At 38.1% G+C, this 27,577-nt stretch overlaps 1 protein-coding gene across 9 annotated transcripts in view; it reads right to left on the bottom strand.

Annotated features, from left to right (window-relative positions):
- Positions 1–501: 501 nt before the first annotated feature.
- CEP170 (centrosomal protein 170) overlaps positions 502–27,577 on the bottom strand; it is a 119,413-nt gene continuing 92,337 nt past the window's right edge. For 3 of the 9 annotated variants that reach the window (XM_040636070.1, XM_040636064.1, XM_040636065.1), the window contains 8 exons: positions 25,305–27,131; positions 17,602–17,836; positions 13,189–13,366; positions 10,996–11,166; positions 7,592–7,680; positions 5,041–5,134; positions 4,258–4,309; positions 502–2,458 (listed from right to left, as the gene is read on the bottom strand). In XM_040636070.1, coding sequence (XP_040492004.1) covers positions 2,169–2,458; positions 4,258–4,309; positions 5,041–5,134; positions 7,592–7,680; positions 10,996–11,166; positions 13,189–13,366; positions 17,602–17,836; positions 25,305–27,131 — 2,936 coding nt within the window. In that variant the 3' untranslated portion in view covers positions 502–2,168. The remainder of the gene's footprint in view (positions 2,459–4,257; positions 4,310–5,040; positions 5,135–7,591; positions 7,681–10,995; positions 11,167–13,188; positions 13,367–17,601; positions 17,837–25,304; positions 27,132–27,577) is intronic. The other 6 variants (XM_040636072.1, XM_040636068.1, XM_040636071.1 and 3 more) reach the window with 4 other exon arrangements.

Genomic DNA, 27,577 nt, shown 5'->3' on the forward strand with positions numbered 1-27,577 from the left:
TAGAACTGAAGGACTCCTTGTTTTGTGAAGCCTTGGACAACGGTGTAGAGTTAACTGGTAAACTGATGAAGCATTAGCAATTCAGATGGCAGAATAAAATGTACAATCAATGTATAAAGTTCCAGAAACACTTTATTTAAAAATGGAGTTGTAAATGCATAACAAAATAACATAAGTAATAAATGTAACAAAAATAAATAAGGAGGATAATGTATTCATACAAAATAAAAATAACATAGTAAAAGGCCAAATGTTTATAATTGAACAAAACCGTGTAAACACTTAAAGGATAATGTAAGTTGAGTAGATGCTAATATTTTCCTAAACAACTCCTTACCTTCTGCTTCCATGGGGATATAATCAGTACCCAAACATTAAATAACAGAGGGAGCAATGGTGATTATTTTGTTTGACTTTTTCTTCAAATGGACTGACCCTGTTTTAATGTTTCACTTATTCCTTCAAAGCATTTGTATCATTCCATTCACGTTCTTTAAAACCTTTTTTTTTCCAGTCTTCCTTTATTAGACAGAATGGAGAAGTTAGCTTTACAAGGAGAATAGTTCATTTACTGTTGTTTTTTTTTTTAATTTAAAGAAAAATATGTGATTCATTATACAACAGACTTTTGTTTTTACATCTCTACAAAAAGGGTTTTTTTGCACTTTATTAACTGGCCCAACAGTACAGGAGTTTTTAAATCTTGTAAGGTTTTGAAGCATACAGAGTCAGTCTGTCTCCTGAAACCAATGTAGTACAGGATTATTGCTGAAATACTAAAGACCATTCGTAAAAGCTGCAAAAGCCGCAGTTTTAACCTTTATAGACTGATGGGGTCAACGGGGAAATCCAAGGCTACTAAGTAATATTTAAAGGAATTAAGATACACCCAAATTATAGTGTTCTGGAAACACAAAGATAATTACTTTCCTTTAAAACTTATCCAAATGTGAACTTACTGGAAAGAGAAAAAACAAGTTTACAGAAGGTATTTTTCCACAGGCTTCCTGTGTAGTGGCACAGGCCTGAGCCCTCATCGTTGCCGTCTTGCAGGGTCCTTGTAAATGCGTAAGACGGACAGGTTTACTACGGGGTCCTACAGGGAAACACACAGAAGCAGTTCATTGCTTGGGAGTGAAACTATCAGCTAATCTTATGACTACTGGTTCTCCAAGTCTCCTAATGAAGAAAATTTTAACTTCATGATCATTTCAAGGGAATTTTTTTTTTCAACTGTCACATATAAACTTGGTAACACAGGACCAACATACGTGTTCTCAGTTTAAAAATATACTCCACCTAAACAGTCTAGTTTAATCTTTCTAGTTATCATTTGCCCTAAAATGAGACAAAAATCTTACTTCCGTTAAAAAAAAAAAATGGAAAAAAAGTGCCAAATTGAGCTTTTTTGGAAGTGGAGTAAAACACCGAGGGGTTAAAACAAATACGGTATCATCAATCTCCTATGTACAAAAAAGACGGTTAGTCCTTATTGATAGAGAGCTATGTCCACCTACCACTCCCGGCAAATCTTAGTGCAAACATAATAGTTCATCTCCGTAAACCCCAAGACAACTGACGTAGCAACAAAGTTATATAAATCACATATATGCCGGAAAATTTCAGAACACAAGAACGACTGTTTTGAAAGGTCAGTTTGACTGTGGAGAGTAATATGTCATTGTGTCCAATGGTAATGAATACTAATATAAATCCTATTATTAAGAAGCAAATATAAGTGTCTAACAAATCTGTACAGATGAAGAGGAAGTCCATTTCGGGGAGCAGCTTGGCACAGAAGACACGGGGGTCAGAAATGTTGGGTATTTAATTTGCTTGTAGGTCACAGCACGGCTTAAAGAAAAAAAACAAAGATCTATGAAGGGAAAGGACGCAATTACAGAATTCAATCTGAAAATCATAAAACCACAAAAGGTGACACTGCCACAATCTGCTTTTTCCTACATGTGCATCTCGTGGTTTTCTAATGGCCTGCAAGGATTTACAGGGTACCACGCCAGAGGTAAAAAATAAATAAATAAAATTAAGAAGACAGAGAACAAGATTGTAGCTGACCAAGCTGTCTTGTATTGCATAAGTCAACACTATGCTGCTTCCAATATTCCTAGTCATTCCACGGGTACTTATTTTTAACACTCGAGAGAAAGTCATTCATGTACTGTAACGTCTTCCTCTTCCCCATCAGGGTTGAACCTATTGAAATGGATACTGAAATCAGCCTCAGACTCGGCGTTCTCAACTTCCGCTGATGCTGAGATAGCGGCCGGATGGGGGACCCTAGCGTCTGGCTGACAAAGTGTCGGTGTCTGACCCGGGCTGCTGTGGTTGTTCACGGGGCTGGACTTCTGTTTTGGCGGAGACGGCAAGATAGCGCTGGGGAATCCCATGTTGTTCAGAGCCTCCAGAGTTCCATCCGGGTCAATCATAGCATTGATTGCTGAAGGAAAAAAAAAAGGAATACGGGAGGGGAAAAGATAATTGTAGATGCAGTTAAATGTGGATGGGAACACTGCTTATGACTTGGATAATACTTCAACTCAGGATGCTTGTAAGAGCTTAAATTTGGCTAATCCTTTGGATACCATATTTAAAACTCATTTTTTAATAATTTGGGGGCTGACCCATATTGTAGATGATATGGACCTGAGTGCTTTCTCTGGTGCCCTGAACAGGCTCACATATGAGCCTTTCAGAGTCTGTTGGAAGACTGGGATTTGACAGAAAGATCATTTTGAGATTTGCTTTCATCACTGTGAGAGGAAAGGGAAAACACTGGGTGTGATTTTAATAAGCACTCCTAGCTGTATTACCACTCAGATAACCGGGGGTTCACGGCTAAGATGGAGTTCAGAGGAACCGGAAGGTTGGGGAGGCTGGGAGAACATCATCCCACTTGGAATGCTACCACAGCATGCTGTCGTTCATCCTGGTAAGAGTGTGGGGCCATCAGCGTGTGCATGTGTGTGTGCCTGAGTCACGGGGACGCCCTCAGAATCCGAGGGCGGCTCCAGCAGGCCGCATAGACCTCGCTACTCCATGGGAGGGGCCGGTGAAAGGGCAGCTTTCCATCCAGAAGATTGAGTGAGTGGACAAGAAAAAATCTGAGGCAGTGATTTCCAACTTGGCATGGGGGAGAGCAGGGATTTGGCAGAAGGAAGCACCTTTGCTGTAACAATTTCTCAAGAGGTCCTTTTCCAAGTAAACTCCTGTTCTCTCCGCTAACAGCCATTGTGTTATGAGCAAGACGCTTTTCCCCATGGGGGTAAAACATAACCCCTCGGGGTGTGGAGATGGACTAGACGTTAAGAATCACTTAGCGAGGGCCAACATATTCTGCCTATGATAATTCAAGCAACAAAGACTGAGTGGAATCAGCAGCTGACTCTGGAAGCTACCTATTGTACCATCGCAGACTTCTAGTTCAAGACACACACGGGCATTCATGCCTGAGTAAGATCTGGCGCACACAGAAATAACGGCCCTGTCAAACTTGAGGAGGCAAACAGTCTCTTTTTCTTCTCTCCCTCCTTCTCTGGTCCCTTTGGCCAATACGCGCTCTTTTCTTGTGGTTCACCCAAACAACTGTGACTCGTATCAGAATACAGCTTCATTTGGGTCACATCATAAATGTCAAATCAAATAAATAATGCCAATTTTTAATAAGCATTCTGAGCTGCATACATATTTCAATATTATTTTACATATTTTTCATATATTAGTACTTATGTACATATAAAACAGATAATATATATCATACTGTGAATTAGTCTACAACAGTTAGCCTATATGCCCAAGATTTAACTTTACCTTTTTATTTATATTGGGTTTTATTTTACTTCTTTTTTAAAAAGATTTTATTGATTTGCAAAGGAGTGCGCGTGCATGTGCAAACACACAAGCGTTATGAGTGGGGAGGGAGGGGCAGAGGGAGAGGATCTCAAGCAAACTCCATGCTGAGCTGGAGCCCCATGAGCGGCTCGACTCCATGACCTGAGCCGAAATCAAGTGTCAAGACGCTTAACCTACTGAGCCACCCAGGCACCTCTATCTATATTGGGTTTTATTAAAGCTTCCTTTTTATGAGTAATTTGGATATGTAGAACTATATTTTATCCATATGTTATTATATTTAACCAAATGACATTATAATAGTGAGAATATTTTTAAGAGATACCACTTAGAATGTACTTGTCTGAAATTGTTAGCTCTCCCTACTTAATTCAGTAGTAAACGTACCTTGTAGCTGCTTTTCAACTCTTTTCAGCTCCTGTAATATAGACGAAATCTCCTGTAGGGAAAGCAATGACAAAAATTAGCTTCCTGTAAGTAAAGCATTTTTAGCTGATAAGCGATGAGTCTCACACTCCTCTTATTTGGAATACTTAACGTTAGCTACTCGGCACTACATCTGCAGCGACAAGACAGGAAATAATTATGATATCTAAAAAACGAGATTCAAATTTTAAAATCTTTAATGTTTAACTGCAATTATTTTTTCAACAAGATAACAAAAGATGAGAAGTTCAAGATGATACTACTGCATAAGCAAAGATTTTGAAAAACTTGCATCGCTCAATCTTGCAACAATTTTGCAAAAGTGTGTAAGGATATTCTCTGAAAAATGTATGAACTGTGACCTCGGTTTTAGGATGACTCCCTGAACCACGAAAACCTTGAGGAGGAGATGAGCAATCTACCGAGGGAAAGGAAATGACTCATGTTCACTCTACTTGAGTTCAGCTCTGATTTCAAATTGCCTCTTTATAATGTATAATCATAAGAACAGGCATGTATTAGTGAAGAAACATAAAGAAAGTTCCTCCTTCATACCATCTTTAACTTTGAAGCAAGCAGCATTTTAAACCCCTGTGAAAGATAGTGGAAGGCATAAAACTTCCCAAATCTGTGTATTTCTATCTTTTTAAAAATGTAAATTAACAAACACTTTTAAAAATAAGAATATCATTCCTTTAAGATAAACCTATTAAATGTTTTACTATTCAAGAAAAATTACCGTACCATGCTTGAGGTTTTCACGATAGGGACTTCACTCTCAGCTCTTAACTTGCTTTCTATTTCATCCCAGTTCCGATCCTTGTCTTTAAATAATATTCTAGAAATCAGAAAAACATAAGCCTTTTACTTTCCATATTTTAAAAACCTATCATAAAACCACAAAAGGTGACACTGCCACAATCTGCTTTTTCCTACATGTGCATCTCGTGGTTTTCTAATGGCCTGCAAGGATTTACAGGATACCACGCCAGAGGTAAAAAATAAATAAATAAAATTAAAAAGACAGAGAACAAGATTGTAGCTGACCAAGCTGTCTTGTATTGCATAAGTCAACACTATGCTGCTTCCAATATTCCTAGTCATTCCACGGGTACTTATTTCAACATATAAGCAATATAAAATTGTATTTGTGTGAAATATTATAATTCACAAACCATATTCAGACATGGTTTTATCACATCTTAAAATTTTAATTACAGTAATTAGAAATTAAGTCACAGCATCAATGAATTTCTGAAGTATTTTTACATGGATTTACACTTTGAGCCTTCTTTTATACCTTGAGCCCTTATCTTGATACCGCTTAAAAATGTACCAGTTTATCTCTTCACTTTATTGCCTTCTAAAAAATATTAATTTAAATTCTCTTTAGGTTAAAAGAATAATGCAATCTGCATTGTCTTGTCCTATTTTTTACTTTTTAGATTTTTTTTTGACAAAATACAGAACCTAGTTAAAAATACAAATCTTTCAGAAAAAACATACATATTATATAGAACACCTACTATGTGTACATACACATACATAGAATTCTTCCCTCCAGGTACATTTCTTAAAGGTTTATACAAGTGACCTCATAATATACTTACTCTTGTACACCATGGCCTTTTCACATAATGATACCTTTACTTTTTCAAAAGAGTATTAGTGAAGTCTGTCAACAGTCCCTCCAACAGTTGAAATATAAGGCATATTACCCTTACCAGTTAAAAAGTGATTGCATGTTTGTCTTTTCTTAAGGAGTACCTTGTACATACGATTAATTTAAACAGTTATTTTAATGACTACCATTATGCTGCCATCCACTGCTTTTTCAAGATAATTTACTCTTACCAATTTTCACACATCCCTATGAGTTTTAAGTAAACTTAACTTCCTACAAAATGATAATTTAATAAGCATTCACTAACCAATAGTTATGTAGTATATTCTAGGTACTTCATTAAAGACCACTGCTCTCATGGAATTTACATTTTAGCTCATGTATTTGAGTCTATCTACCTGTATGAAGTTAGCGGTTTCTGCTATTTCCATGTGATTTGTCTTAATTTCATTATTTTGCTTTAATTATATGATTTTATTATTCATAACTTCCGTTCCAACCAAGCCCAATCACTCCTTTCCTTTCTATTTTTAAAATCACTAGTTACACAGGATAAAAAGTATAATAACAATGCAATTTCACTGGATCCTTTCTAAATTAAAAAATGTGTACATTTTAAGGTTCACATTTGATTTTAAGGAAATTAAATTAGTTGTATGCTATTTATGAAAAAGACATTCTATAATTTCTGACTGGGCTTGGAAGTGAGCCTACTGTTTTTATTTTCATCATACCAGTGATTACGCAATCGGCACTCTAGTATCATCTCAGATGAGGTCTGTGTAAGTGTTCCCCGGCAACTCCATCAGTTCCACGTCTACTGATCCCACCACCTTCTCCCACGGTCACCGAGCTCCCCTTCGCCATGACAACCCATCGTCCTACGAGCTGCCAGTGCAGGAGGCAGTCAGACAGATCGAGTCCACCCAGTGGAATCTGTGGGGTCCAATCACATGTCTACTTAATAATGCCAGGAGTCACGCATCCCTCAAGTTTGGCTCAAGCACGCACCATAGCTGAAGGTGATGAAACTGTTATTTTGCATTTAATTCCACTAAAATTATATTCTAAAACTAGGACACACTGGATAGATAAATGAAATAAACACTATGATTAAGAGAATCTTCCATGGGAATGAAGTCTCCAAATTTAATGAGATTGAGTGATTTTTGACGCGTACTATTTGTCCAGCACGGTTCTGACACCCCCTGACTGAGTGCGCGAGGCCGCAAGTAAGTAGTATTTGGAGTTGTACAGGATTACGCACACTCTCCTCTCTGCCGATGAGGAAGATGAAACTAGCCTTAAGTTTCAGATCTCACAAAAGAAACCCCCAAGGTCTGTTAATTTAAAATACCTGCTATCATTTTGTGGAGGACTAAATTTTATCTGGTTATTAATAAAATTAATCTAAGTAATTATAGCTGTTAACTCTCTATTATAAAGAGCTGTTTATTTAGACATTTGTTTCCCTCTCTGCCCCGTTCATGTGGCTTAGCTTCTGACTGTTACTAATACTTAAAAAAGAGAAGGAAGGCGACAGTGGCAGCGGTAAGTTCGGGGCCACCGCCTCCACCGGTCCCTCCCGGCTGTGGGTGGAGCAGGTGAGCACCAAGGGGAACAGGTGTGTCCTAACAATGTAGCCCGGAGGTGTGAGCAGCCCGGCAGTACCTGATCTTCCCGGCTGTTTTATCTATAGACTGTCTTATCTTCTTGGAAAACTGAAAGACGGATGACAGCAGCAGATTATCTCCCATGACCTGAAACATCCAAAGAAAGTAAATTAAAATGTTATCACTGTATAGTATAACCACCAAGAACACTAGTCACAGCTCACTATATTTAGGGGCATTTAGTAGTTATGCTAATTTTAATTAAAAGAATCAACAAGGAATGTCATTAGAGTTATGTATAACTAAATTGAGAAAGGGAGATAAGTATCAATAAAGGAGTTCCTTTTTTAAAAATAACTTGTCCAGTTTCCATACTACTTTGGTCATATCACTTTTAAAAAACAATCCATATTATCCTACCTTCAATTACTATCATGATCCCACCTCTCACGCCTCCAATTCAAATGATCAAAAAGAGGGAAAATACGACTAATTTAGAATACTAAGTTTATTATCTATTCTTTCACCAAATAATACGAATATAGAAATCGAGGAGGTTACAAGCCTTGCTTTCTGGGGCATAGTCTAATGGGAAAGATACTTTTAAAAAATTTACTTAAATGAATGAATTTTTATGATGGAGGTTCATACCACCCTAGGTGAAATTTATGGGCAAACCAACGGTTGGCAAACTTCTGTAAAGGGCCAGAGAGTGAAGATTTTAGGCTATCTGGTCTCTGTCACAACTACTAAACTCATTCTTGTGAAAGCAGCTATAGATAACAGGGAAACAAGCGGGCTTGGCTGTGCTGAGATAAAGCTTTATTTATAAAAAACAAGTGGCAGGCTGGATTTGGTCTGCAGAACCTAGAAAAAGGACTGAACCCAGGCTAGATGTGGGCTCCCAAATCATCTCCTTGTATTTCAGAACTGTATATAGACTCTGCAAGACCATCCAGAAAATAAGATATGGCCTTGGAGGTTAAGCAGCTGTTCAAGATCAGTGCAGGAGTTAAAAGAATATAGGAAACACTGTTAAATATTTTATTAAAAAGAACAGAACTAAGGGCTAAACTTTGTGACTCAGTGCCACACAGCTCAAGTGAAAGGGAGCTCAGTGAAGGGTGGCGTAAATAAGGCGGGCACCGTGGCAAAAGGAGAGGCTAAGAATGACAAGGGTTTGAAAGATTTGTGTGGGGTCAAAAGTTACTTAGGATGTGATCAGCAACATACAGGCAATGAGAGGCTGAATAAACAATGGTATTTTGTGAGGCTTGAGGAAACAAGCCAAAGCAAGAGAGGAGGACATCAATTACTAAGGCCAGGACAGAGTGTGTTTTAAAACCGTCCAGTATATTGCAGTGGAAACTACAGAGCTGGCTACATGCTCTCCATTTGGACATCTTTTTCTACTCAGTACTACTGCAAACAGACACATTCTTACATACTAACTTTTAGCCCCTGTTCCTTAAATCCAGGAATTCGCAGGATGCCAACCTATGATCCAACCCTTCCTGTCCACTCCTACTTTCTTTATTATCCTCCTACCCACACCCTAAGCCTTTACCTGTACCACTGCTGCATGGCAGCCCTCAATTAGCTCTTTCCACGGTGCTATTTGAAATAACCACTCTTTGGTGAATAAACTCCTCTATATCCCTGAATTTTTCCCAAACTCATTTCATCTAATTTCCACTATCATAAACCTTTTCCATACCTGATTTGTCATGGCCACATTTATTTTCAAGAGAGTTAGTAATTTTTATCTGCACTGGTTCACAGGTACACAGAATTAATCATAACTCTTAATTCATGATATAAATCACTAGTCTAATTTGGACCACTTTTTCTTTCTCCTTAATAATGTAATAAGCACTTATGATAAATCTAACAGCCAAGCAAAAGCTAGAGTGCAACAATAACCATGTAACAGAACAGATGGCCAAGAATACTCATTCCCTACCCCACAGGAAGAGTATACTTGCCTTTGACCTCCACTATGTGACTTGGTTTCACCAATGGGATCTTAGCAGACACAACACGAATATGAAATGTGCCTGTATGGTGGGGCTTGCTCTCTTGTGCTGCTGATAGAACCATGACAAGAACAAGCCCTGGCTGGCCCACTTGTCCAAGCAATAGGAGAGACACATGGGCAGACCTGGACTCAACCTACAACTTTTAATTGTCCAGCTGAGCCGTACCAGTTAACCCACAGGTGTGTAATACACGCTTACCATGCTATGCCACTGAGATTTTTGTGGTTATGCAGAAATGGCTCACTGATGTAATCTACCACCAGTCATATGGTTTCCTCCACCCCACCTCCCTGCCACTCTCCAGCCCGCTTAAACAATATCCTGAATCCCATTCATCATTCCCTTGCTTTCTTTTTCATACCATTTTGTTACATCTATTTCTGTCCTAAGTATGTATTTTCATTTTTAAAAATGTATGACAAAGAATCACATTGTATATAATCTTTAGAGATTTTTCTCATTTAATGTTTTATTGCTAAAATTTATCCATATTGTGGCGTATTGCTGCAGTTCACTTGTTTTGATCACTCTGTAATTATTCAATTTGTAAACATACCAGTTTATACATTCACTTTTCTGCTGATAAAAACTGTTAGATTGTTTCCAAGTTTTTGTTATTGTCCACAGTGGTGCTATAATATTCTTTTGCATAACTTCTTCTGTCAAATAGGACAGGGTGTCTCTTGAGTATGTACCAGCAGTAAAACTATGTGATATGATCATGGGATATGTTCATGTTCAACTTTAGGGAATAATGTCAAACCGTTTTTCCAAAGTGACTGAAGCAATTTAACCTCCACCAGCAACACATGAGAGTCTATGTGTCCATGTTCTCTAACACTTAATATTGTAAGGCTTTTAATTTGTTGCCAATTGAACAAGAATCACATTGTAGTCTTGAAATGTATTTCTCTGAATACTCAGGAAGTTGAACATCTCTGTATTTTGAAGATCTTAGGTAATTTCTCTTCAGTAAAATGCTGTTCATGTCTTTTGGAGATTTTCCTATTGGGTTGTTTTTGCCTTTTTAAGTTGATTGGTAGGACTTCTTTATGTATTCTGTATACTAATCCTTTGTTGACTGTATGTTTCATAAAAGTCCTTTAATATACTCTATTTTATCATTCTTTTATTTTAAAGTCAAAGCTTCTTGTGCCTTTTAAGAAATCACCCCTGACTATAATGTGGAAAGACATTTACCTGTATTTTTTACTGAAAGTTTTAAAGTTTTGCTCTTGCGCCCTTTGGATACTTAATTCATTTGTAATTAATTATTTGTACATGATGTGATATCGGGATGAAATTTCACTCTACTCATAAGGACAAGTGCTGTTTCCCCAGTCCCATTTGTTGAACAGTTCCTCCTTTTCCCACAACAGGACATGCCTTCTCTGACACTTGTTAAAGTTAATGGTTGACTTACTTCATCCCTGCTCCAGGTTCTCCGCCTTGTAATTGTTAAGTGATCAGGGGGTTCTGCTGGCTGAGGTCTTGGATCACCAGACCGAGAGTTGTTTCCTTCTGGGGTTTTAGAATGAACTAATGGAGGGATCTTTCGGAAGTTGAGGCTTTCATCAAAAACACGATCAACCAACTAACAGGACAAAAGCAGATCCTTATGAGAATAATTTGGAAAGGTACTGATATTGGCATTATAATTTTTTTTTATTAGACAGAAGTTATTCCATTGTCAGGTAGTAACAGAAGCATGATATCTTCAATAAACCAATTACTCTTTCTTTTTATAAGTACTTTAAAGGTACCTGTTTAATAAAACAGATGTTCATCTACATAGATTTTTAAAAAAATTCCAAAATACAGAACTATGCTAAATTCAATTCTTCAATGGATAAGATTCCCCCAAATGGAAAACAGATGGTAGTAGAAAAAGCTGAGCCATGTAGATGGCTTTTATTTATGTCTTTTATTTTACTCACATTGCCTTACCAATGTAAAATAATGTTTCTTTTCTTTTTAGTTTCTTATCTTGTTTTTTTCCTTTTTTTCCTCCCCTAATCCAGGTGCCAAATTTCTTCACAGATACATAAATTGCAAGTTCCAATTAAGTTTACAAAAGGAAAAAAAATTTAAATCCGTAAAATAAGTATTTTGGTCTTAGGTATAAGCTTTGAACAACACTACAGATTACATATTCTAGTAAAAATGACATACTGCCATCTACAGTGCAAATTATACAAATACAATATAAAGTAACTCAGGTTTACTGAAGAAGGAATAAACTTTAGTATAATATTCAGAAGTAAAACAAAAAGGAAAAATGAAAGTCTATTCAATGAAATGTCTGAATAATTTTACTAGGTCTGAGTGCATGTATAATCGTGTTAGCAACAATTTAGTTAGGTAGCAGAGAAAATAACATCTTATCATTTTAAATGTACCAGAAGAATTGTGTATGTCTTGCCACCAAGAAGATCCTTTTGTTTTTCACCAATAAGGATGATTTTATATACATTTACAATTGATCAATGTGGTAACAAAACTCTACACAGATTCATGAAAGCTCATTTACCAAATCAGACAACACATGAAGGGGGAGAAAAAACAACAAAAATAAAGACCACTAAAGAACTAGATTATAAAAGGAATATGACAAAAAGCAAAGGAAGAAAATATTATTAACACAGTTTATCAGAATCAAATTTGTCAAAAAGGCTAGCCATTTTGGGCTACTATTGAGAATGTGATTTCATAAAATTAAGGAAGCTCATTAGAGGCTGGCATTTTTTTTCTGTAAAAGGCTAGATAATAAATATTTTAGACTTTGCAGCCATATAGTGTCTAACTACTCATTTCTGACATTATAGCACAAAACAGCCAGATGATAATTAAACAAAAGAGCGTGTCTTTGTCCTAAGAAAACTTTTAATTCATTCTTTCAAATGCCAATCTTTTGCTTGCACCAGATCAAGACAGCCAACATGGCAGAGTACCATTAATTTTATATTATCCATTAAGGTACCTTCTGGAGCAAGTCTATGCAAATACTGGTCCCTGGAGCTGGAGAGCAGGAGGCCCTGGTTTTGGAAGGGCGAGAGTCTACACATGCTACCTTCCACTCCAGAATTTACAAGAATGTTTCAAAACTGAATATACATGTATTTTTGTCTGTGTGTATAAATACACATATTTCAATTTTCAAAGTATCCTTGAGTATATATGTGTATTTTTCAACAGAATTACTTATAGTAGTGAAAACTGTAGAATTTTCTCTTTATTTGCTAGTAGAGATGTCTACCAGCTAACTGGGTATAAAAATACCTTTCTAATTATTTTCATAGGCAAACTTTATAGGAACATTATACAATCATTTATCAAGTTTTAGTTTGCTTTTCAGCTGCCAATTTTATTCATATTTTAAAGTGAAACCATACACCAATAACTGGCTGACAAAGTACTTGTTTTAAATAATTTTACAGCTTCACGTTAATAGTAGACCAAATGTTAGCCTTTGCTAGTTTTGTTACAAAAACATAAAAAGAAATATTTTAAACCAAAGTTGGAAAATGCAGAGCTTCATGCAAACAGGGAGGGTGGAGGTAACTAAAATAAACTAAGCAAAAAGCTAAAAGCAAAAGAAATAAAGAAAAGAAAGAACCTTATGCATTTCTCCATGAAGATCTCCTACCTCTTCTCTAGTGTCTATGGCAGAGCCAGGGGTGGTGGCGGCAGTGCTTACTGTGGTACTAGGGGCAGTGCCCGAGGAAGTCACTGAATCTATCTCTCCTGCTACATCGTTGATCTCCCGAGCAATGAGAGCAAGATCTTGGCTGATCCTGGTAATAATTTTAGAAAAGAAGTTTAACCCCTTTTAAATAACAGCGCCAGAAACAATCATTTGTGACAGAATCAGTTACATAAGTTGTGTATCTAATTAAAGATTTGTACCAAAAACTTAAGATTTTTTGGAAATCCTATGAACTATTTTGATACTAAAAGTCTTAAATACTTTGATACTTAAAAGTCTTAAGCTTTAATTCCAAAAGGTAATAAAACTAAATTTCACATAAACTGTCACTTTGAAAATTATGTCTTTTACTCAGAAGCAGTGATATGTCTTTTAAAATACACCATTAGTGTTCATGACTAGCATTAATAGAGGGTAAACAGAATCCAAAGAGTCGCTGAGCCTGGATAGGAAAGCAATTACAACTTCATTTTCACTAACCTTCAAATGCAGCTGAGCATTTCTTTTGATTATAAATACAAGTAACAGACAATAGTAGTACTAGATACTCGGTTTTCTGTTCACCAATAGAAATCACATTACAGTTGCTATAGGTATCTCAAAACAATTAGCCATTACTGCTTCAAAATCAAGCCCACGGCAGTCATGAAACCCACGGCAATAATGTTCCAGTTGGTACGTTAACAAAGAACCATATATTACTGTCACTTTAAAAATATTTTGATAACATTACAAAGAAATGCAGTCATAGTGAAACACAATTAAGTATTTAATGCTCATGCATTTAGAAGCACTGTTCTTCAAGGAGCTCCATACGCTTCCCCAGATGGCCAAAGAGGTCAGTAACTCTGACTCAGGACCTCATGCTACGCACAGCACGTCACCATACACGTTACGTCATCTGAGAGTCACACAGTTCTTGGAGGTAGGACTTCTCCAACTGAATGGGAATCAGGACACATTCTCGGAGAAAGCGAGCGGCTTGCTCAGGACAGCACAACTTACGAATAGCTAAGGCAGGACCAGATCCCAGGGGTAGAGCTCATTTCCACACAGCTGTTTACTTGTGTCGTCAGCCACAAAGACTGATGATCTCAATAAATATTATCAGCGATAAGCAAAACAAAATTGATTTTTTCCCCTTTACTGTTATTTTTTTTTAAGAGGAAGAACCTTAATAACCCACCACTGATATTCCTGTTTTTCTCAAAAAGATCTCAATTCAATGAGATACGAAAGTTTTCTAAGTTACGCATCTCCTGAATTCAATGTGGCTACTTCCACAGGGAAGGCTTCGGAATGGCAGAACATTTTTAAACAACCTGTGAAAGCTTCTGCAACTTTAAAATCAAAAGCAGGTACAAAGTAACATTTTTTTCACTTGGACAAAATGTAAGCTTGAAAGACTTTCAAGGAATGCAGTCCTTGCATAACAGTTTAACTATAGATTTAAAAAGAGAAGCTAAATGGAAGCTTATGGCCGAACAGACCCAATCTGTGGTCAGTTCCTTTATTTACCAATACAAAAAGGTAGGAAGAATACCAATACATATGTTCTGGTCTTGTATAAGCTTAGAATAAATATAAGGAGCACATTATAATTATTGTAATGTATGTTATAATATAATCAAACCACTACATGACCATGAGCAGCCCTGGAAAGAAGCTTTAGACTGGTCAGCTCACTTCATTCTCACGGGCACCCTGCAGGAGAGGTAGCCATCATCTCGTTTTACAGATGAGGAACATAAGGCTCAGCTTACATGAGCATCTTGTGCTTAAAGTCACAAATAAATGGCGTAACTAGATCTTTTTATTACGTCATGCTACATCTCACACTATCATTCCACATGTAATTTTTAAAAACTTGTTAACTGCTGATATAATTCTCCTGGAAGGAGTTTAAAGTGTTCTCTTAGATACTATATTCGATTCTTGTATTTCTGAAATAAATGAACTAGGATGAAAAACAGAATAACCAAACTTAAAAGAGACAAAAAATAAGCATGAGCTTATCCAAAAATCTATTTTTGGTTTTAAGTTTATCATGCAGACGTTTGTACAATGAAGCTTCTGCTATTTGTAGACAGCAGTGTGAGTTACTTAGAAAAAACAAGTTAAATAAACAGACAATAGTAATCTCAGGTTATACAGTAAAAATTACACTAACATGAATAATTCTAATGTATGCACGACGTAGATCATTCAGTCAGTAAGCACCCCAAAGCCTTTTAATTTGCAAGTTTATCTTGTACATGCCAGCTGTTTCTTTGCGTGACAATTCCTATTTTAAAACTGGCTCAGTAATACAGACCATTAAAGTGGTTTAAATCCACACTGCTTAAAAGTCTCAGTACCTACTAAACACCAGCATTAGGAGTTCTAAAATGCAAAATTATCAAGAAAACCAAAGTAATGAATATCTTCAAGTAGAAATAACAGATTTATAATTCAATAAAGACTATGGACCTATTCATATAGCTGTTAAATCTAGCTTACTAATTCCATAATGCTTCTAGGTTACACTCACTGGAATATTTTATAGTCTTGTTATCTGTGCACTTTTTTTTTTTAAACTCCAAGTTTATAATCCTTGTTCTTATTCTCAGTCTCCACCCCCATCAAATCTGCTAGAGGAAGAAACTCTAAAACAATACAAACATTTTATTTGGAGTTTTGCAATCCATCTGTTTTTCCTTTCTTTCAGATATATGGCTGAAAAATACACCTTAAAAAATTAAAATCCCAAAGGCAAGTTTTATAAGCACAGTGCTACTAACTAGAGGGAAAAGGCATAAAGTCTTTAGAGGTTAAATGGCCTGGCTGTTTAGCAGTCGGGCTACAGAAAACGAGATACACAGAGACAGTGGTGACAGAATGCATATGGTAACAAGATGGAACCAAGTGAAAATGTCCCCCAGAGTTCCTGTGCACTGTCCCCTCTGCAGTATCTCTTTTCTCCGTGGGGGCAGGGAAGTGGGTTTGGCTGGGAAGAAAGGGTCCAGGTATTCTGGTCTGGGCTCCAGGGCTTCAGGGGGGGCCCTCGAAGGGGAAGCGGACACACCCTCTAGTTCCCTCAGGTACCTCCTGAGAAGGTGCAGTGAGACCTCTCCCCCACAGGAAGGGGAAACGATGGGAGGAGGACTGGGCCTGCAGTCGCCAGCCCTGCCCATAAGAATAAAAAATGGGTTGAAATTCTCTCACTGCAGGCATCCTGTGGGCTCATAATAATTCACGGACCCTGAAGCACATATAGGCCTGTCCCCTAACTGGAACTGGCTTGCAATGCTTCAATAGTTAGTCTCAGAAAAAGCTATTTATATGGCAAAATAAAATGTTTAAGCAGCACGATGAGATTAAAAGGGCATGCTGTCAAAGAATTATAAGCACTTAAGAGCAATTACAAGTAAATGGTCATTAAAGACCAAAAAACTTAAACATGAAAGAAATGAGCCAGAAAAAACATAATTCACAGAAGTCAACAAAGGAAAAAAAAAAGATAAACACCATTAAATTATGATAAGAGTTTATTTCTTTAAAGCATCTAGGGACTAGTATATATTATGTTCTTTAATAATGTTGCCAAATGTAAAACTTGAAGATCAGGGTCTTAAACTGAAGGCAGCAATCACGATAGCATGTCAACGGTGAAAATGTTTAGGTAACATACGGTATAAAACACTGCAGTAAATACCTTACCAACTTAAAAAAACATATTTTAACTACAAGAGCATCTGTTTGAGTGTAGCCTCTCTTCAATGTTCAGCCATGACAAGGTACTAATTAAAAATCACATCTGCAGCATGAATTTTTATCATATAACCTAACGGTTACACTAAACAAATATAGTGAATATTCAAAATAATTAATGAAGGGTTGAATTAAACTGTGCCTAATGAACTCATAAAAGTGTGAGTAAAAATCCACCTCCTCTAATCCTGCCCAGAGAACATGAGCAATGTATCCCCAACAACTCTACTACTATTACCTCTTTGGAGGATAAAAGGAAAGTAATCAAAAATTCAGCTGCACAATTCTTAATTGTGTAAAGCTGACACTACCTTTCAAAAATGGTATCTAGAAACAAAGGGGCGCTGCAACCAAAATAAATTAGTTCTACCATATGCTAGTAGCACTGGCATTAAAAACATGAACCGAGAGAAACTGGATGGAGAGCAACTGGAGGAAAACTAGGTTCGTAGTTACCTGCGGATTTCATTTCTTGGACTATCTGCATGAAGCACACAAAAGCTAACGTTTGTTATCAGGTTGAAACACTGACAAAAACGTCCAACTCCTCGAGATGATCCATTAAGAACCAACCTGGCTATCTCTTCTCGATGAGCAGTCCAGTCCCGGATGTAATCCTCCTGCTCTTTGATCCGGTGCTTGAACGAAGAACTCGTAGGCATTGCTGACCCAGAGCTCTGCAACCGAGTAGTTTTCAGGGCTGGAGAAGTACGTAGACGAGTATGTTTAGGGGAATTACGGTTTGATCCAAATTCATCTTCTGAGGTGGAAGCATAATCAGTAGGAAAGCGCCTCCATCTTGAATTTACTAAATTAGTTTAATTATTAAAAAAAGAATTATTATGTTACCTTTTAAAGGAGATAAAAATCATGATTTCAAAAACACCATGAGACACACACAGCACAATTTTCAATAACTGACATACACATATCTCACAAAAATCATAAGTCTACTACTTCTTAAAGATAGAAACAATACATTTTGGTGAATTAAAAACAATGAGTAATTAAAAACAATTGAAAGAGCATGTTTTCTGTAGTACGGTGAATAAAACATTTAGATGAAAAATTCACTAATGATAAACAACTAAGCAAGCTCTATTCATCAATGTTTAACTTGGGTACTTTTTAGTCGCAAATATTTCCCATCTGAGTGAAGATATGGATTTTTTTTTTTTTAATGACAGTAACAGCAACAACAACAAAAATAAAAGTAAGGGAAAAGATTTCCTCATGCCACACAGACTTTCAACATGGAGATGGTAAAACCCTCTTTTCCCGACATACACATGTGCATAATTNCTGCTGTGGAAATTATGCGTTTATGGCAGAAAAAAAACATTACCTCTGTCATTCAACATCCTGTTATGCTATGATTGGAAAAAATCTTTTTACGTGGTAAAAACACAACAAAGCATCCTCAGTACAACTCTGCTGCTTTGACACTGAAAGCATACGGTGAAGACAGACGATGGCGTAAGACCTACAAGGAGCCAAGCTCTACGGGGCTGTTCTCACAACCACTGACAGTAAAGGCACAGGAGAGACTGAATAGTCACATTAAAGAAAGTGGCAATCACTTTCTTATTTAAGATTAGTAAAGACATTTAAGAGATGGTGTTGCTGACACATCTGAAAAATCAGAAGACAAATTAATTTCACTACTACTGTAAATGGAAGAACCAAATATACAAATAATTTGTGAAGCACAGGTTAGAGGTCAAAAACAGGGCAGTAATGGCTGATTCACGGAAACCTCACAAGGGCAGGAGCCATGCCTGTTTAATCTACTACTGCATACCCAGCCCTTGGCAGAATGTCTGACTAGCAAATGTTTAATAACTGTTTTTGAATAAATGAATGAATTCCTAGAAACCGACCATTTGCTTTTCTCAGATTAGGAAAAACCTACTGAGAAGCATGAGACGTTTCTGGTGGCTAAAGTGACATAAACTTTGCATCTGCTTGGAGCTTCTAGTTCCAATTGTATTAATATTAGAAGAGTTTTCTTTCTTTTCTTTCTTTCTTCTTCTTTCTCTCTCTCTTTTCTCTCCCCCCCCCCCCTTTTAAAACAGAAACTGAGCTTAGGCTGCATGGGTTGGTGGAGTCTAGAATTCCTTCATCCTACTTCACTGGAATTTTGCACCTCCTGTCTTTTCCTACCCAAACATTTTTGCCTCTCGGACTCTGGTTAAGACTCAGGTGGCTGTCAGATAACCCGATAAACACTGCCACCAGAACTGGTTTAAGAAGCAGAGACATCTATAATCGGGAATATGCCCTAAATCAGAGCCTACTCATTTGTCTTGATTCACATTCTCATTTGAAGCTCATGGAGCTTGGAACAAGACTCATGGGTATAAGAAGATATGCAGAAACTTCATGGCTTTCTGGAAAAGTGTATGCAACACATATACAGAATGGTAGGTAATTACTTATAGTGTCTTTTGAAGGTGGTAGTCAATATATTTTCTGGTTTTACCGTAATTCATTAATATAAAAAAGCTTTCACCACAGTGGAAAATTACTATTTCAGACATCTGAAAAATCCTACGAATTGAACTGAGCCTAAGACTTGAAAACAATTTCAGAAAAAGTTTAGGAATAAGAGCAAAAAGGCTTTAGGAAAAAATTAGAAATACTGCAAGGTTTATACTTTTTAATAAAGGCATTTCATTAAACATTAAATGTTTATTCGTTTTGCTACCTTAGAATATTATTCATAGAAAACAAGTTCACAAATAGGAGAAAGATGATTTGTTAAATTTCCCGATTCTTGATTTGGAAACCATGGAAACCATACTTAGAACAACTGAAAGCTGTTTGGAGCGAAAACAAAACCAATAGCAAAGAGTTTTCATAAACTGCAGGAGATGTGAAAACATAGGTAGGGATGATGGAGCTGAGGGCATTCACACTTGGACGTAAGTCAGAGAGCGCGGCATCGAAGGCTGCTTGTTTCGTGAGCGCTACAACACATGGCAGCAGGACGGGCACCTGAGAAGCAAGTGCTAGGTGCCAGGTGACAATATGTAAGTGGAGCCACCACATTAGAATCAACTTTTAACAGTCTGAGTCTCAAGATCAGAAATTAATTACATTTTGGAGAAAAAAAAAAGAGAAAAACTCCTTTTTTCAAACGACGTTCATAAAGTTCCCACTTATTTTTATAGGCCTATCTAGAGGCCAGTAAGATTGGTGCAGCTTAATAATATCTTTACAAAGAAAAGCAACCTCAAGTATAAAGCACAGTTTAAAAACTGAAAGGTCACGTTTTTAGGTTTGTTCTCTTAAAATTGAGGGCAAAAGGAGAGATAAAATAAGTAAGGTATAGCTGAGAGGTGAAATTCTCAACTAAGGGTTGTCTTTACCAATGGTACACCTATCACACGGGGTGCGCGAGGAAGCGAGCTCCCGTTCCGTCTGGACACCACCTGGCTTGTGGAACAGCCAAGGCGTGTGTGGACACCAGTGGAACGATCACTACTGGCAGGAGAGTGACCAGGAAAGGGACTTTCATGCCAGGGTCTGTTATTTCCCAAAAAACTTCTTTCAGTACCTTTTGCTTTCTTTCTTTTTTTATTGTTTTCTTTTTCCTTTTTTTTTTAATTTTTAATGTTTTTTTATTATATTATGTTAGTCACCATACAGTATATCCCCGGTTTCTGATGTAAAGTTCGATGATTCATTAGTTGCGTATAACACCCAGTGCACCATGCAATACGTGCCCTCCTTACTACCCATCACCAGCCTATCCCATTCCCCCACCCCCCTCCCCTCTGAAGCCCTCAGTTTGTTTCTCAGAGTCCATAGTCTCTCATGCTTCATTCCCCCTTCTGATTACCCCCCTTTCTTTATCCCTTTCTTCTCCTACCGATCTTCCTAGTTCTTATGTTCCATGGATGAGAGAAATCATATGATAATTGTCTTTCTCTGCTTGACTTATTTCACTTAGCATTATCTCAGTACCTTTTGCTTTCTTAATCCTCGCTTCTGAACTACAGCAACACAGTTTATCTGAAGACAATAAAATCCTTACAATCTGCTAGTTACTGCAGGGTAAACTTCAAGTTAGAATGTTTTCGACTTTCCCTATTGCCTACTTATTTCATAGAATTTTAGACTATTAGGACCTTAGCCATTAGCATAAGTTCTTCAACTGATGGAGAAAAAAGGGGCCCAGAAAGGTCTTGCCTTACTTAAATCGAAGTTTAAGCCAGGTCTACCGACTCCCAGAGTTCAAAGCTCTTTCATTGCTATCCCTAGGACTTCACAATTACATGTTAGAAAATCCTTATTTAAAAAAATTATTTTTACAATTCCAGTTAGGCTAATTCTTCTTTGAAAAGATATCCTCAATTTCTCATGGACTGATGGTTTTTGGGATTTCTAATCATGAAGAGAAATTTTACTTCTTCCTCTTTCATTTTATTCTGTTCAGGTAAAATCATGCATAGAATTAAACTTAATTTTATAGCATTAGGCTTATTTGATATATTACTGACACTAGTAAGAAATTTCAGGTAAATCGTTAAATTGAAAAGTTATGTCAAAGGTATCTGAAATGCCAATCCCTAGGGAGGCTTTCTTGGTTGGTGAGCTGCGAGACAGCACATATAATAAAATCAAAGTTCTAAGATCAGCTTAATTAATTTTATAGCTAACCCGAAAATTATTTTAGTTACATTAATTATAAAACTTAACTTAGTTATAAAATTACACAACATTCCCTCTTACAGAAATAATAAACTACTATATTCACTATGAAGAGATACTGTCAAGAATTTAAAAAGAAAGTTATAGGATTATTTTTTTGTGAATGCTCTGATTTCTTTTACTGCTAACCAAAACTTTGTTGGCCTTAAAACACATCCACATCTATAGATGTAACAAATACATTTCAGGAAATAAGCACTACATTTTCATGCTTTGTATCAGAATATTTTGGTGGGAAACAAAACCACAAACACATTTTACAGGTATATTTATAAGCATGTCGCAATAAGATCATTGGGGGAGAAAAATCCCTGGCCATGTTCTGTATTGATCTTTGACCTGGAAGAAGAAATAACTAAAGCCATGCATGCCCAATACCTAATTCCTACCACCTATAAAATGTGAGGTTTAGAATAAAAAGGAGATAGCAACAGTCTAAAAAAAATTCTAAGGAGGTTAACATGATATAATGTGCACCTAAAACATAATGAAAACCAACTGCTTTATTTTGATAATTCAGCACACTTAGTTTTAAATATGTCTTATCAAAATAAATCTGGATATTTTAATATAATTTGATATTGAAGGAATGGGGGGGAAGTGGGGACTAAACTTTCCTAAAGTTTCCTAAAAACTTTCCTACATCAGAATGAAAGAAGCATAAAAGAACTTTTACTCTTAATGTTTCTAAGTCAGAAATTCCATTCTTCTAATTTTATCATACACATTTCTTTGAAAAACTTTTTTTAGACACGGCCTACATTATGAAATTTGAAACATTACAGAATTATTTTCACGTATGCCCATCTGGACATACCACAGGCTCGAGGCTGAGAGATTTCTAAGTCCTTTAAAGTTCACAGTTTGTACAGCAACCCTGACAGTGTGGTTTTACATGCTGTTAAATCATATACATATTTTTAAGATTGTATTTATTTATATATTTTGAGAGTGAGCACGAGCGAGGAAAGGGGCAGAGGCAGAGGGAGAAACAGATTCTCACTGAGCAGGAAGCCTGACCTGAGCCAAAGGCAGATGCTTAGCCGACTGAGCCATCCAGGTGCCCCTTAAATCATAATTCAAAAGCTAAAGCTAAGAATTTTTATATTTTTTTCCCATTCAAGGTATTATAATTATCTTAAGTAGAAATACCATAGCATCAAAGATGCTAATCCCCAATTAGCAACTAGGTCAAAAAAGTGTCTGTTTTTCTTGTTATTTTTTTTTTATTACCTATCCATATAACTATTTTATACATTACCACTGACTACGAGATCCTAGTCATTATCCTTCTAGATTGGATAGAATATTATAAACGGGCATCTTGAGAGAATCTGAACATACAATCCTGGATCACGATGTGGCTTCATGAATTAGTAAAACATCAGAATTACATAGATGACAGTAGACAACACACCACATACATTGTATGTTGGCCTTGCATATACTGCTGAAAATAATGCAATGACTCCCGCCGTCCTCTGAGAGCTTGCAAGCACACAGACACAGACCGTTTTCGAGAGCTAGACCGGATGTGGGAGAAGCAGCAAGAGGCTGGGAATGAAAAGGCCCTGAGGCTTCTTGTTCTGTCCCCTCCACGGCTAGGTGACCAGGGCGGGTCACTGCATCTCTGGGCCCGAGTTACCTAAACTGAATGACCCTTCCAGCTTTTCAATTCTATGGTTCTAATTATTTAATATGCTGCTGCTAAGTATGAAGAAGGCCCAAATCACGTACCTCAATTTACCCCAGGGAATTTCAATAAGCAATTCAAGGTACTTTTTGGATACAGAAAACCACACGTTTATCAAGTTCTGTATTCAAAGCAGAAAACAAACTTTATCTTTAAAGACATAACATAGCATCTTATAGTGGTTTCTAGGAGTTGCGTAAGTAGTCTTATTTGGCTTGCATCTCACAGAAGCCCTTCGTGTTCAACACCGAGGAGTAAGACTAGCTTACTCATGTGTTACGGCCCAGACGACTGGTACAGAAGGAACCGTCCCATGCTACTTGGTGACACACGGCTTACGGTGAGACAGGAGGAAACTGTAACATTCCCATGTACTGAAGTAGAGATGAGGTGATCAAACAAGCCACGTGGCAGAAGAAATTCTATCACAGTACACACCACAGAATGCAGCAAAAAGGAAATGTGAATTGAAGAGGTACAGCCATAAGAACGACAGAAAACCAACACTAGGGAAACATCAACGAACGGACAGCAGTTCTGAAACGCTCGCGACAACTGCATGAACCAGCAACGAGAGCTTCAAGTGCAGAAGCAGGGAGGGTGGGGGCACGAGGGAAAATGCCAGCTCTTCTTTTGGCGTCAGGATTCTATGTCCCCTATTTTCCGCCTACATCCACTCCCACCACGGATCTGCCCGTCACCACCACAGCCAATGACCCGCGGAGAGGGAGGTGTGAGTGGAGGGGAGGCACGCGAGAGTGAGGACGAGAGAGGAGGAGTACAAAGTGACAACAGAACACGAGGGGCACCGTTAGGTTTGAGTCTCGTGGCTGCGCTGCGGTAGATGGCACACTTAAAACACCGGGCTGCACACCAACCTTCCCTCGCTCTTCCCTCAAACCTAGGGCTCACTCGGATGCTTGCTGATAAGAGCTCCCTAAGTCTCTGAGCAGCTGGCTTCCCCCACTGGCCTCTGCAGCCCCACCCGGGTGTGAGGCTGATTATGAAGTCAGAGTCCAGGCTCACAGGGTACACACGAGTATCTGGGTTAGGACTCTGGTCACACACGTACTCTCCCGGGCTACAGCTGAGTATGCAGTACACCAGCAGACAAGTATCCCAGGAGCCGTTAGATTCTGGCAGGGACGAAGTAACTTTTGGAATTACACTCAGTGACAGCTCATGACTAGAGTTAAGTAACAGAAGAGCTCTTTCTGAGACAGTACTCAGAATCAGTTACATTTCTGTAGCCCGGTTAGACCCATAGTGCTTAGGGATTATCTCACGAATCCATCTTCTTCCACTGAAATAAATTAAGAATTAGTTTTCACCTGCCCCAACCGTAAACAGATTGAACTTTAAAAAGCATATGAGACATTTCTACATAAAATGGGAAAGCAAGGGTAAAATAGCAATTATTTCACTTAGCTCTCAAGGAACAATAAAGGGTATCCTGCTCTTCAGATTAAGGGCTTTGAATTATGTGAGGATATTTAAAAATCAAACACATGCTTTTAGCAGTACAATGTTAATTCCTATTATTTAAACCAGATATTATTCTTCATCTAATTTGACACATGAATCCAGATACCGTGTCAACCAGAAAACTAACATTCCAAAATAGGTTCTAATTTTGAAATCATTATTTTGCCCCAGGGCATTAATTGAAGTGTGTGTAACTTCTGAATTTTCCACTTACTAATGAGCTAACTAAAATAATTTTTATAGGAGAAAGTACCCTCTTATAGCGTAATCTTTCTGTTGAATATTTTTAGGAGTAACACTAGACATCTAATTTTTTAAAAGAAGGAGTCCCAGAACATGAAAGAAATACGCTAACATTATAAAAAGTCTGGACCCAATTTACCTGAGGGAGAGCCATGTGCTGAGCTCATACTTTTGACCTTGGAGTCTGATAGCCGAGAGATACTGTTGGCTCTAATTCTAGGAGAAAATTTATCTGAAGGTACTAATCGGGCTCCACTTCGAATGATGGCTTCTGCAGTCCGTGAAGAGGCACTGCTTCTAGAGATTGTTGCCTCAGAGTCACTGCGAGCTGACAGTGAGCCAAGCCTTGTTCGACGTGGCTGAGCCAACAAATCAATCCTAGAGATGTTGCGCCTTCCCGTGGGCGGCTTTGACGTAGAACTCGTTGTGGACACTTCAGAAGCAACAGATGCTTTGTCAGCATCAGCCAGCTCGCTGTCGGACACTTCGCCAAGTCGTGCTCTGCGCAAGAGGGAAGTCCTAGTAGGTCGCGGCCTTGGAAGAGTGGTTGATTTACTGGAAGATCCAGGTGCGACGGGGGAAGTCTTAGATTTAGTTACTTTACTTCCGTCCAGTTTGGAATGTGCGTGCTCCTCAGCTGAGGTAAGTGGAGTCCTGGCATGAGATTTACAAGAGTAAGTTTCCTGATCCGACGACATAATATCCGAGATAGCAGAATGAGGTACGCTAGAGGTCTGGTCATCGTCTGTTAAATCTACCGAAGGCTGTCTCATTCTTCCACTGGACTGGACAAATTTACGACCATCTGCTCTTGAGCCTACATCTGACGAACGACTTTTTGTTTTCTTCTCCATTTTCTCCCTAGCACCTGAAGATGATGATTTTGTAACATCTTTGGAAGGAGAACCTGTGGAACACCTATCCTTATAGAGACTCGTGAAACTCTTCCGCTTTTGGGTTGACTTTCTTTCAGTCTCTCCTGTGACCAGACTGATTGTACTCGCTGTGTCCACATCAGATTCTGGTGAGATGGAGTTGTCTCTATTGTAACTGGGAGTATCCGGGCCTTCGTCAGTTTTATTATCTTCACGCAGTTTGGCTTCTAGAAAAGCCATTACTGCTTCTGTGTCTTTCAGAATAAGGGTGGTGTCCATGCTAGAATCAGTATCCATGGAGTCACTTCTTTCTCGTACTCTGCTGGCAGCTGTCAACGCCAGAGAAGGGGGCGTAGATGAAGTCTGCTTATTTATATGGGGAATGAGTTCTATGGGTATGTTCGGGCTAGGTTTCTCTATGGTGAAGCTTCCTTGCCGCACCAAGGACTTGGAGGATTCCTTCTTATCTCCGCCCTTTGAAGTCTGACCTTTGAGAACGTCCTCGGCTTTTCTTCGCTTGCCCTCGTTTTGTGTCACCCGTTCTCCTTTGCTTGTAGAGTGTCCTGGAATTCTGTCTTGAGGCTGTGACTCTTGTTTGAAAGGTTCCTCCCGGCACCTATCTATCTGACCTGCGATGTTCTTGGAAGCTGACAACTTGGTAGGTGTCCACTGTGCCTGCTCCTTTTGTTCTTGCTGCTGGATTTTAGCTAATGTCTGTTTTACCAAAGAAGCTTCCTTGTCAGTTTCACTCTTGTCCTTTGCAGAAGAGCTGCCCAAGTGAAGCAGGGCTCTACCATCTCCAGCAGGTTTTGCGGGCTCCCCGTGCACTGCCTTGCTCATCTTACCGAGGGCTCTGTCGGCATCCTGCTTATCCTTCTGGTACGCCTGTGCTTCTTTCTCCTGAAGTTCCGTGTCTTGCTTTTCTCCGATCTCTGACCTCTGTGTTACACCCTTGGCCCTGGAGCTCTCAAGAGACTTTTCTTCATTTGGAAGCTGGGGAAGGGTGCGTCGTCTTCTCTCTCCCTGACTAGCCAAGGAGGCTGCCGACCCAGTACTTCTCACCGAAATGCCAGACTCAATGACATCTGCATCTATCAAATAAAACCAGAAAGAAGACATGCATGAGGGCAGAAAAGTACACATAAGAAGAACATCATCTTACATTAGATTTTGCAGTGTAAGTTAAAGAATGGCTTAGCGTAGAAGAAAACTTTGCATAAACAGGTCAGCATTGTGACAGAGTGGTTTCAAAAGCAAGTACAATGCCACAATGTACAAATAGGCAGACTACTAATAGGGGGAGTCAAGAAAGGCGGTTTGAGGAGATGGAAATTGGGGTCATCTGTTCTTAATCCTCCATCTGTTGCTCTCTTTCCCTTTCAATGTATTTTATAGCAGGGAAGGTCACTGTGTCCATTCTTGCTTCTGTAAGGTCCATGAAATTTTGCTCAAGAAATTCTCTTGATCTCAGCTCAGGTCTTGATCTCAGGGTCATGAGTTCAAGCCCCATGTTGAACTTAAAAAAAATATATATATA

Source organism: Ursus maritimus, unplaced genomic scaffold (genome assembly GCF_017311325.1).
Source record: "Ursus maritimus isolate PB19 unplaced genomic scaffold, ASM1731132v1 scaffold_2, whole genome shotgun sequence".
NCBI classification, from domain to species: Eukaryota; Metazoa; Chordata; class Mammalia; order Carnivora; family Ursidae; genus Ursus; species Ursus maritimus.